This window comes from Opisthocomus hoazin, chromosome 18, assembly GCF_030867145.1.
Source record: "Opisthocomus hoazin isolate bOpiHoa1 chromosome 18, bOpiHoa1.hap1, whole genome shotgun sequence".
In the NCBI taxonomy this organism is placed as follows: domain Eukaryota; kingdom Metazoa; phylum Chordata; class Aves; order Opisthocomiformes; family Opisthocomidae; genus Opisthocomus; species Opisthocomus hoazin.
In genome coordinates this window covers 16,539,752-16,551,783 of record NC_134431.1, presented here as the reverse complement: position 1 = coordinate 16,551,783, position 12,032 = coordinate 16,539,752, and the positions used below count along the sequence as shown (strand labels likewise).

The 12,032-nt window shown below is 44.3% G+C and overlaps 1 protein-coding gene across 1 annotated transcript; it reads right to left on the bottom strand.

Moving 5' to 3' along the window:
* Positions 1 to 370: 370 nt before the first annotated feature.
* MRGBP (MRG domain binding protein) lies at positions 371 to 5,353 on the bottom strand. Its single transcript, XM_075438899.1, has 5 exons — positions 5,131 to 5,353; positions 4,513 to 4,634; positions 3,879 to 3,960; positions 2,132 to 2,206; positions 371 to 1,090 (listed from the first exon to the last, which is right to left on the bottom strand). The coding sequence occupies exons 1-5, from the start codon at positions 5,351 to 5,353 to the stop codon at positions 900 to 902; spliced, it is 693 nt and encodes a 230-aa protein (XP_075295014.1). The 3' UTR covers positions 371 to 899.
* Between the last annotated feature and the right edge of the window lie 6,679 nt (positions 5,354 to 12,032).

Genomic DNA, 12,032 nt, shown 5'->3' with positions numbered 1-12,032 from the left:
CCTGGAAACATTCAAGACCAGGTTGGACAGGGCTCTGAGCAACCTGATCTAGTTAGTGGTGTCCCTGCTCGCTGTGGGGCGGGGTTGGACTAGATGACCTCTGGGGGTCCCTTCTGACCCAAAACTTTCTATGATTCTAAATGGATGAAGGAACACACCTCCAGGATCCTGCCCAGCTCAGCTGATCTCTTACAGAATCATGTGACATCACTGGGTATTTTATTTACAACACTTATTAATTATTATTCAAGGGGCATTATCATCTTCACTTACGGTATATAAACTTATAAAGATCAAAAAATGTTGTCACTAAGGGTGAACAAAGGAAAGGTTCCTCCAGCAAACAGAGTGAAAGAATACTTCAACTCAGTAAAAGAATTTTAGTTTTACTGAACCAACAAATTCAGACATTTGATACAAATGCTACGTTTGCAGTAAGTAAAACGGCCAAACATTACCCACAGAGGGTCTGTAATATTCAAAGACAGCAACGAAGAAAAGGCAGAAAAAACGATCCAAAATTTACAGAAATAACCTATGCTTCTCACAAGCTGAGGCTCCGTGTTTGACTGAGCGCTTGTTCCGTGCAGCGTGCTGACACAGAGCGTGTTACTTCTTTGAAACGCAGCCACCGGAACGGCTGCACACGCACCAGCTCTTCGCGCTGCCCGCTCTCTCCCTGCTGCCCTGAGTAGGTGGCCAGCGCTCAGCGACTCCGGGCTGACCAGAAAACGCAGCAGGAAAGACACAGTCTTGCATGTGTAAAGCACAGTCTTCATACTTGGCTCAGATCTCTTTTCCTTTCTCCAAAAGCGTGTGCAGCCACTATCCTGCTACTCGTTTTTAACATTCCCTCCTCACGTTCCAGAGTTTATTGCTTCTCTCTCTCACAGCTTGCTTTATGTTCTGCGTCGTTTCACAGCACTTGGACTGGAAGGATTACTGTTTGCGTTTAAGACCTTCTCAGTGACTCTGTTGCGCTTCCTCTTATCAGATCCTTCCTTGGACCCAGAATCTGACGAAGTTTTCTCTTTCTCTTTGCTGCTCAGCTTTTCAGTCGTTTTTCCTAAACTTCCAGAGGGTGCAAAAACTGAAACAAGATCAAAGTAATGATTCCAGATTAGAGACATACACCCAGGCAAACAAGAAGTGATATAAAATTTCTTTATATTACATAAAACTTTTCAAACCCATCAATTCCCAGCACATTTAACGAACATTTAAGTATTACTCTCACTTTTAAAGGAAAAGTCTTCCGTAAGAAAGGCACATCTTGCTTTTATTATTTGCTTTAAAAACAGGCACGTATTTTGACAGGCTAAAAGTGAAATTCATTAAGTGGAATTAAACAGCACTTAAAATACTTCATAGGAACACTTACAGAACATAGGACCGATCTATGAAATTTATAACCAGCAACGGTCATTACATTTGGTATTATAGATAGCTTTTAAAACTGAACACTGAAAATGTGAAATTTAATATATTTTTTAAAATACATTTTTAGATTTTTTATTACACTCAATCTTAAACCAGCACTACTTCTGTGATATAAATATTATGAAATTATATAGTTAATAGTTGGCTTGGTCTGCTAAGGTAAATAAGAGAATCCCTACTGTTCGCACTTGACTTTGTTCTACAACAAAGTGTTAGGAAAATCAGCCCCATATTTGAAAGAAGCAAGACAATGCAAATAAAATAAAATACAAAAACCACTCTGCCTGCCTTCCCATTTAAGCATACAGTCTTTTCTGATTTCTAGGCCCTATTTTTCCCCATGACTACAAAGATCCTAACACAGTGTATTTAGGTTCACTAAAACTGGACACCACCTTCTTCCAGAGATTTTTAGATTACTTCAGGGTTTTGTCAAGTACATATGAACACCGAAAAACTCCAAAGCTATACAACTTTGTACATATGAATTAGAGGCAAAGGAGAAATCTTTCAAAGTATCTGATACCAGCAACTGCTTACTCTGTGCATTCTTAAGTTATTCTAGTTCTTGGCATGAGCACATGCTGAGTCTGAATACAAATCACAACGTACACCATGTTTGGGATTTACTTTTTAACAGTTACAGTTGTTTTTTAATCTCATATTACACAGTAGAGAGTTACAAATTTACCTTCTTCTGGACCTGCATGCGTTTCCATCTCTTCTTTTATTTCCTCTTTCACTTCTTCTTCAATCATTACTTTTCCTACAGAAAGGATTGTTAGGCAATGGTTAGATGGTTTTAAAGAACCGTATGTATTTTTTCTGGATTAGCAGCATATGTGCATGATGTGAACAAATACTCAGTGCAATATTCAGCAGTAAAGGTTCCTTAGCACTGTGACAGAGAAACATAGCTAGCAGTCCAGACACACTATGAGCACAATGTAGAGTAAATGCACTGAGCAAGGTGATGTCACACGTCAAAAAGTTCCACTGAAATTATTAACAGCAGAAAGTGACAGGCTAAACAGGCAAAACGGATTGTAATGTCTTAGCTATATTATGATTTTTTACTGAATTTTTAGTGTGAAGTTTAGTGTACCTAGCAATCGAGAAGCATTCCGCTGTAGTTTAAAGTATCCCAAGAACTCCTCTGGCAGATGCTGGAACTTCCTAGCTCCTGGCTTCGATCACAGCACTAAGTAACACACGTACAGCCAAACCTCGAAAATCCAGCTCTCACTGCTCAACCTAAGATTTCTGTCAAACTGTTGCATATTTCTATTAGATTAGACAGTACAGATAGAGTTACCACGAGTGAGAGAGATCTGGAAGAAATAAGTAGCTGAATCCCAAGAAGGTAAAAAAAACAGAGAGATGATTTCACGGTGCAATGAAACCACCGTGAATCTATACAAATGCCTCTAAATATTTCATATTTTGTTTTCAATCAATTTTAATGCAACTACAGAAAAAAAAACCTAATGAAAAATCTATCATCAGACCTTAAAAACCAGCAAACTTTTTTTAAAAAAAGACAAGTGAACCATATTAAAAACAGTAATAGCCTAAAAATGAGATGGTTATACCAGCATAAGGTACGAGTCCACAGCCAAAAAGCAAGTTTCTCCAGCTACTGAAACTGCAGCTATTCAATAAGTATATTCCTGGTGTACATTTTTAAGCATTAGCTGAATTGCTATTTAACTGTCTTACATCATCACTGGTACAGAAAATTTCATTACATAATTTTATACAAACTATACGCAGAAAATGTTATTTTCATCAGCTCCATCGGTCCTACTCTTTAAAAAACGATCTTGCTACAAAATGAACCACATTAAAGTGTGCAGATCATCTATTTTCACAAAAATTATGGTCTGATGTAATATTACAGCCATCTCAACAAGGTGCAAAACACCCACAATAAACTACTGATCACCTTGCAAAGAACCACATTTTGCCTTTCACTCTGCTACCCAGTATCAGTGAAGCACGGAGATCTTTTGCATGTACCCAGAGGAAGTCGAATACAAATGGTATAAACAGAACCTGTCTGTGCTATATTAGCATCCCCTCTACATTACATGGAAGAATATGATAAACACTGTGTGGAATCTGACCAAAGGTCCATCTCTCCCGCCAGCCTGTCTCCCACAGCGGTCAATCACGGGGGCTGGTAGTGAGAATCCAAACAGCACAAGCACCAGTCCTTTCCCTGACAGCTTCCTTCAGTCAGCTGATTAAAAAATTCACGAGATAAATTTGTAACTGTTTAACACTTCCCGATACACCTCACAAACCAGACTGAAAGAATGGCCTTGGATTGGCAGGTTACCTTGCGGGTTTTTTGGGGAGGGGGGAGTTCTGTTAAACAACCCATTCTGAGATGAGATTAGAGCAACCGGCAATAAGAGACTGCTATCCCATCTTACCTTCTCTCACTTCTTGAATCATTTCGTCAGGAAGAGCAAAATTCTTCTCTATATTAGGGAACGGAAGAATCTCGGATTCGTGCTTAGAAAGAAAAGAAAGATCGCTATGAATGACTGTGATAAAAACTTTCATTTGGATTTAGAAGTGTTCCATTTTACATGCCATTAGTAGCTAAGTAATTCTTAACAAGACACTTCAGACATTAAAGAATCAGAAGGCTCCCGATGTCAAACGAATTACTAAGATCAAGATATCTGAGATCATGACTCATGATCATTTGAGATCATTTCTGGAACCCGAACATGGCAAATTCTTATGTAAACACCCTATAACCTCCTCATTTGACACTTACATTAAGCATCAATGTAAACATTTGCTGGATCAGCATTTAGGCAACTCTAATGAACAAAGTCAGAAGACAGTATGGAAAAAAAACCCCAAAACACAAACCACCGCAGGTTTTATTGTCTCCCGCCTAGTGAACTTTTATACAGGGAAAACCCCATCAACTCACCGCAACGATACGCAATTCTTGGTAACACGAAGGGTGCGACAGGCCCAGTGATTCTGGCCTATCAAAACTCCTGAACTACAAGAAAGAAGAACGTGGCTGCATCAACCCTTCATACTCACGAGAGCCTGCATATCATACATGGTGCTCAGATGGTCCCAAATCACTTTAGAAGAGATCTGCCGTCCGATATTCTGACTGAATTTATCTCGGATACAAATCATGTGGAAATGGCGATTCACACCTAAGGGAAGAACTCAGTGCAATTAATCCCTGTGCCGCACAATTAGAAAAATATTCTATCATTACAAGAAAACCATACAGCATGGGAGGGACCCGAGGCAGCCCAGGCAGCCCTGCCTGGCTGGTGTTTCCCCCTACATCACGGGTGCTGCTCGGGAGAGGGGCCGCAGCCCGAGATTTTAGAGAAGCTGCGTGGAAAACCACCGCCGGGCAGCAGCAGGCAGCAGGCCTGGGAAGGCGACGGCAGGGAGGGGCGCGCCGGGCTGGCTCCGTGCCCCCGGGAGGGGCGGCCGGGCGGGCACGGTGCCTCCTTCCGCCCGGGCCCGCCGCGATCGGGAGAGGCGCCGGGGCCCTCGGCGGCTGCCGCGGCGGCAGCGGGCCCGGGAGGCCGCTGGGGGCAGCACCGCAGCGCGGCCGCTCGGGGCCCAGCGCCTGGTTCTCCTCCCCGGCCAGCGCCGCTACTCGAGGCCGCGGCTCGGGCGCGGGCCTGCTCTCACCTACGGGCTTGTGGCCCAACATGGCGTGGAAGAGGCAAACCTCCACTTCGGGGCTCCACACCACCACCGCCTCCTCCGCCGGCACGCCAGGCTCCGGGGCTGCGGCCGCTGCCGCCGCGGCGGCGGCAACGGCGGCAGCGACCGCCGCGGCGGCTCCCGACCCGGCCGCGGGCAGCGGCGGCTTCTCCACAGCGCCCGCCGAGCCGCCCTCCGCCTCCCCCATGGCCGCGCCGCCGCCCGCAGCGGCTCCTGCCGGCCGGGAGGGGGGGGCGGTGGGCCTCTGCCCGGGCGGGGCGGGGCGGGGCGGGGAGGGGCGGAGCGGGGCGGGCGGGGGCCGGGTTTGCCCCAGGTTCGTGGACGGGTTTACCTCAGGCTCGGGGAAGGATGTAGCATCACAGAGTCATAGAATGTTTTGGGTTGGAAGGGACCTTAAAGATCACCTGCTTCCAACCCCCTGCCATGAGCAGGGACATCTTCCACCAGCCCAGGTTGCTCAGAGCTCCATCCAACCTGGCCTTGGACACTGCCAGGGAGCGGGCAGCCACAGCTTCTCTGGGCAACCTGGGCCAGGGCCTCACCGCCCTCATGGTGAAGAATTTCTTCCTAATATCTAATCTAAATCTGCCCTCCTTTAGTTTAGAGCTGTTCCCCCTTGTCCTATCACTCCACACCCTGGTGAAAAGCCCCTCTCCATCCTTCCTGCAGGCCCCTTCAGTCACTGGCAGCTGCTCTCAGGTCACCCTGGAACTTTCTCTTCTCCAGGCTGAACAGCCCCAGCTCCCTCAGCCTGTCCTTGTAGCAGAGGTGCTCCAGCCCTCAGATCATCTCCGTGGCCTCCTCTGGCCCCGCTCCAACACATCCAGGTCCTTCTCATGGTGGGGGCCCCAGAGCTGGACGCAGGACTCCAGGGGGGGTTTGACGAGAGCGGAGTCAAGGGGCAGAATCCCCTCCCTCGCCTTGCTGGCCACGCTGCTCTTGATGCAGCCCAGGATACGGTTGGCTTCCTGGGCTGCCAGCGCACATTGCCAGCTCGTGTTCCTATTTACCTCAGGTTTGGGTCGCACCACGCTCGTCGCGCCGGGGCCATGAGCGGGGCATGGAGCCCGGCCCCTCAGGGATGGGACGAGGCCGCTGGCTGCCTCCTCCAAGAAGTTTCTCCTCAACCGTTGTCAGGCTTTAGGGTTTCTTGGGCCAGTCATGGCGGCAGCTCAATGTCGCCATTGCAAACGGCTGCCGTAGGCCTGTTCTGCGTTAGGGATGTGCAGAGGGTTGGGAAGGTGGCAGCGGGAGGTCGGAGCAGGGCCCGAGGCTTGGCCCTGCACTCACCCTCCCGGGCTCCTCTGGCACAGGGAGCTTCCAAGGTGGAAGATGGCACTGGGGAAGGGTTCAGAGCGCTGCAAAACCCCCCCAAACTGCTCGTCCTTGTCTCAACAGGATTGTTTTCTATCAGCCTGACATTGATGCTTGACAAATAACCACACTTGACAAATGCAGAGCCCACCAGCTTTGCCCATGTAAGAAAACATTTTGTTTGGGAAGCAGGAGGATGTATCATTCCCTTGGTGACAGGGTTTTTTGCCTTGCTGGGTATTATTAGACACAGAGGCATGAAACAGGACTTCTGTTGCTTAGGTGATCAGGTTTTCCTATTGCTCACTCCTCACTTGAAATCTTAATCCTTTTTGTGACATTAAAATTATTTCAATAGCAAGTAACAATGACATCATATGCAAAGAACGACTGTTCTGAGTGAATAATAAAGCAGTGGGGCAAAATCTCACAAGCAAAGAGACATTATTTTCATGCAAATTATCCAAATAATGGGAAGTAGGAAGGCAAAGATGGAATTTTCTGAAATGGAAAACCTGTACCTTTGATACCCAAAGAATTAAGTTAATTCATATAATTCTTTGGGGCTTGATGTAATGCTTATGCCCAAACCAGATTAATCTAACATTAAGCAAATCTTTGAAATGAGTTAAACCCAAAACTTTACGTGTGAAGCCTTGGGCAGTCTGGTGGTGCGGACCCTGGGTATGGATGCCTGAATACAAATCCTCCTTTCCAGAGGGGCTCAGGTTGGCATCTCAAAATGGGAAGGAGTCTCTCTACTCCCGTCTGCTTTAGACGCTGTTGAATTTTCCAGCAATAACCTGTTTCTGCGAGAGCTCCATTCAAAGTCACGGAGATCTTGCTGGAATGACTTTTCCGCATCAAGACTACAGGAATCTCCAGAAATGCTAAGTCTGCCTGCTGTCACCTCTGTACCTATGTCCTGGTTGTGCTGAACCTGCCTTTACACAGCTCAGGCTTCATGCTGCTTTCCTCATTTTGGGACAAAATTATCTAGCAACAAGATTTTGCTGATGTTGAGTACAAGTCTGCAAGCTTTTCCAGTTAAATCCAGCCCTAAATCCAGTACAGATCTCCGACCTCTTTAATCTTCCAACGTTTATTTGATCTATGCTGCTACCTAGTCTTAAACTGCTGCAGAAAGAGAGGGTTATGATTTCCTGTGATGACTGCGCAGCAGGAGTATATGAGTTCCCGAACAACTCAATTCCTGTTTTCATACACACGTTTCTAGGCGTAGAAAATGAAGGAAGAAAGAAAAGCAAAGAAATTACAGAGTAGAAAAAGTGTTCCCCCATAGAACAGTTTTCAAAGTTTTGCAGGAATATTTTTTTATTATTATTATTTTAAAGTCTGTGTGAAACACTGAGCTTCAGCACTCTCATCTGTCACATTGTGCTTCTGCTTAAAGACTATCATCAAGAGGGAACAACCATGTCAACTCAGATAGCAATCTTTATGTCATTAAATTCTGATGACTAAAAAAAGTAGTGTGTGAAACAGAATGTGAAAAAACATATGGCTATCTCTGAAAGTACAATAGCATATGAACATAATTTAATACGGTAGAATAATGTTAATTCAACAGGAACAGTATATGCATAAACTGGCTGCTATTTAGTTTCAATCACAAATAATTAAATTTCCCTGTGTCTAAATTTCCTCGTCTCTTTCAATGCCTCTAGGAAACATATGGGAACCTACAATAACGCCACGTACAGCCTCTGCCTGGATTCAGACCAGAGTTAAATTTTTCTCTCTTTAAATTTTAGAGGGTTTTTTCCCCCTCACTGAACAGATTTTTCAGATTCTGAAAAATTTACCCTCCTCTTGTTAAAGTTGAAATCTTACTTTTGGTTTTAAGCCGATACCAGCCGTGTAAGACACGCACGATTTAGTTCCTCTCTTTCTCTTCCCACTCTTCATGCTGCTTTCAGCCTCAGGAACCTGGCTGCCTGCGATATCAACTAAGGGCGCTCAGCCCTGTGCTGGATCGGGTCGTTTTCCCCCAGAAAGACAATCTGCTATTTCATAAGACGTTACAGCAACTGAGAAACACGCCTAGCGTTTGGCATTCTCTCTAGAAGCGCTGGATTTCTAGGGTAAGCAATATGGCTGCAGCTATTTCTGTCATGATTTTAGAACACCATGTGTTAGTGCCCTTAACAAAGTGAAAACTTCATTCCGAATCCTGGGTAATTTTTGGTATGCAACATGAACGTTTGTAAAAGAATATAATCTGCAGACTTTTGCGTTAAAACCAGTCACTTCACCTTTGCTGGTTTTTTTTAGTACATCTTTGCTATGGAATCTAACAGAATTTTTCTTAAGCAGGCGAATGAAACCTCCTGAGACCATTGGAGAGCATTACCAGCTTTCTTCCACAGAAATCGAGAAGTGGTGCTGCAGTGTGCTGGGGACCGTGGACAGGGATCGCTGCTAAAGCTGGTGGCTGTGCTCAGCAGTCCCTGCCGTCTGACACTGAAAGCGTCTCGCTAGCCAGAGCTGGGTTTCGTTTTTGGCAGACTGGGTAATTAGCTACTGTATTATGCCATTTTCATTGCATACGTGGTTGTAACATGCAGAAGTACATACATAGTCCAGCAGAAAATTACTGTCAGGTCTATAAATCCTACAAGATAAGAAATCTCAGTGCCTTGACAGATTTCAGCATTTCCAAATATAATATCCTTCCTGACTGATGAGGACTTCCTGAAAAGAGGAGTTCTGATCTGATTTTTAAGCTTTACCTGTACTTCCAAAATCCGTTCTTTCAGTGTGAAATCTGTAGGAGTTTTTGCTTAACAGGGCTGCATTTGCACTTTTGTCCATAAGTTGGAGCTGGATCATTTTGATATCTTTTAATAAATCATTGAAGATAGTTTGTTATAGACGTGCTTTTCTCCCCATTAAACCTGTCAAGCAGGAAGAACCAAAAAGAGAAGTCAGTTTGTTGTTAGAGTCTTACCACACAGCCCTTAAGAGCAGCATTGCCTCTTCCAGCCGTTGGCAAGGAGATACTTCCCAGCTTTCTCCCAGTTACCGAAGTTCTTAGCAAAAAGATGTGTTTGATTATTTTAAACAAGAACATTGAACGGGGAGTTCACTCTCAAATCTGGCCTGCATGGCTTCTTAGAGGGGTAAAAATATGGAGTTTAATTCAAAATAAGGCCCCCACCTCCCTGGGTGAAGCAGCAAAGAAGAGGGAAGCAGCTGTCAGGCAGAGGATACGTTCTCTGTGCTGAGACATATGTTCTTGGGCTGAGCTTTTCCCTTGTGATCAGTTGTGTTCATTCTCCCAGCAGAGAAAGGCTACATATTAGATGGGCATCAGATGGCAAGCCTTAGAAAAATAGATTGAAAACCGTGCAGATAATCATCTCTAAGCATGCACAGAGGCATTTGTTACTGCTACTGTTATGCTTCAGAATATCCCAGTGCAGAGTGGGGATCGGAGAAGGAAAAGCCATCTTACTGATTTTTCACTTTAATAAATCCGTCATATCCCAGGCTCACGGAGAAGCGTAAAGAAGAACCAGTGAATTTAGAATGAACCAGTTCAAGGTGAGCACAAGAATCAGCTCCTGAGTGGCTGGCTACCCCAAGCCAACATCAGAAGACCACAGCACGTTTTACTGAAAGCGATTTTTATTGATAGCACCAAGAGTGTCTGCTGAACTGAAGTCACACCGTCCCAGCTGGTCAGCATAAATCTGCCAGTGATTCCCTCCCTCGACAGTTTCAGCATTGTGATCAGGATTGTTCAGATCATCATTTTCTTCTCTGGGTCATTTTTTAAAATTAATTTTTCAAAACAAAGCCACTACTCTTTAAAATAAAAAAGAGCCAGCATAAACACAAAGGATCTTCAGAAGGAAAGCAGACAGCCACTACACCCGACTCGCTGGCATTAAAACGACAGCCACAGTCAACCTTTCACTGTGGCGGAGGGTGGCAGCAGATTTTCATAAAGTACGTGTGCTCCTTTAAGCACATACAAGCCTTGACAGAACTGTGCAAGTCAGGGGTTTGGGACATTATGTCAAGGCATTTCATCTTTGACTACCTGAGAGTATTTGCAATTGCCCTTCAGCATCACCCGTTAAGCTACCTCACCTTGTGATGTTTAAGATTGCTTCTGAGTATGGGCCCTGTGCTTTGGGAAACAATAGTGTGTTAGGACGAAACTGCAGCTCCAGCCAGCCAGGCGATGCTGCTCTCACAGAAGGCTGTGGAAACAACAGTTTAGTTTGAAATTTGGCTTGCAGTAATGGCAAGTAAGTAGCACCATCCAGGACTAAGCCAAGTAACTTGTCAAAGAATGCTGGAATTCATCTGATGTGTAGAAATATGTCTCTACATTCAGCCTGTCTCTGAAACAAGAGAGTCCATAAAGTGCTAGTAAAGGGATCTTTTTTCCTTGTTACTAGTGGAAAACAGGCCTGTCCTGTCTCCTGTTTTGTTTTAAAAACACTTCTGTTTTGATACCAAAATTTCAAGTCTGCGTTTGGTTTACAAAACCAAACCAGAGCTGTATTTTTCTGGGCTTAACCTCATGTGCAAAGAATACAATTACTCACAGTACAGAATGCTTGATAAACTGACACATCTGATGATGGAGCTTTCTCTGTTGAGCCAAATTCCTCACTGGGTATGGAGTGAAGTCCATCACATGGAGAAGAAATTGGATTCTCGGAAATCATCAGTGTATTTGCAGTGGTTCTATTGGTAGGAGATGCTCTGAACATGGGTCAGAGTTTGCCTTCAACCAGGCAGATGCTACTGTCCTGGGTCAGGAGCAACTTCAACTGGTGCTACCTAAAGTCTCTGAGTTTTGTCCTTCACCATTTTCAATTAATATACCTCTGTTTTTAACAACCATGAAACATACCAACTGTGGAAAAACAAAAAAAGGTGTCTTATGCTTTAGTGTTAATCAAAGGGAAAAAAAGCATTGATTTTAGTGAAGGTGGAATTTCACACAGACTGGGTTCTTGTTTCTATGTGCTTGGCAGTTTAGGAGACACCTGTAAGAGGAGACAGGAGACAGTTGGTTACTGTATTTCAGGCCTGCGACTCTTAGATTTTTGCTTGTAATTTACACCACATATTTCAAAGCCAGGTATTCCTTGTAAAACAGCACAAATATGCCGAGGTAACTGTATCAGTAATTTAAAGTATTTGGATTAGATCGGAAGCATGGAAGTGTTTCCATCTTCATAGCCAACAAAATGTCAGTTTTCACCATGTGCATGCCTAGGGCATCTCAGGAGGAAAAAAAACCCTCAAATAAATAAACAGGTTTAAAGAAAGGCTGCAGACAACACTGTCATGACTGACATCACCATATAAAAATATAAATACATATATATATAAATCTGTTCCTGTAAAAAGGAACAGATACTACTAACAGTATTACCAGGGTAATAGGTGCAATTCTTTTTGTTGTGGTCTGATACGCTTAGCCACTTTTTGTTTTCTAATTCAGCAGGCAGAACTTTATTTCAGTGCTTTGCTGCTTCTATACCATAACTCCGTGATTTTATAAA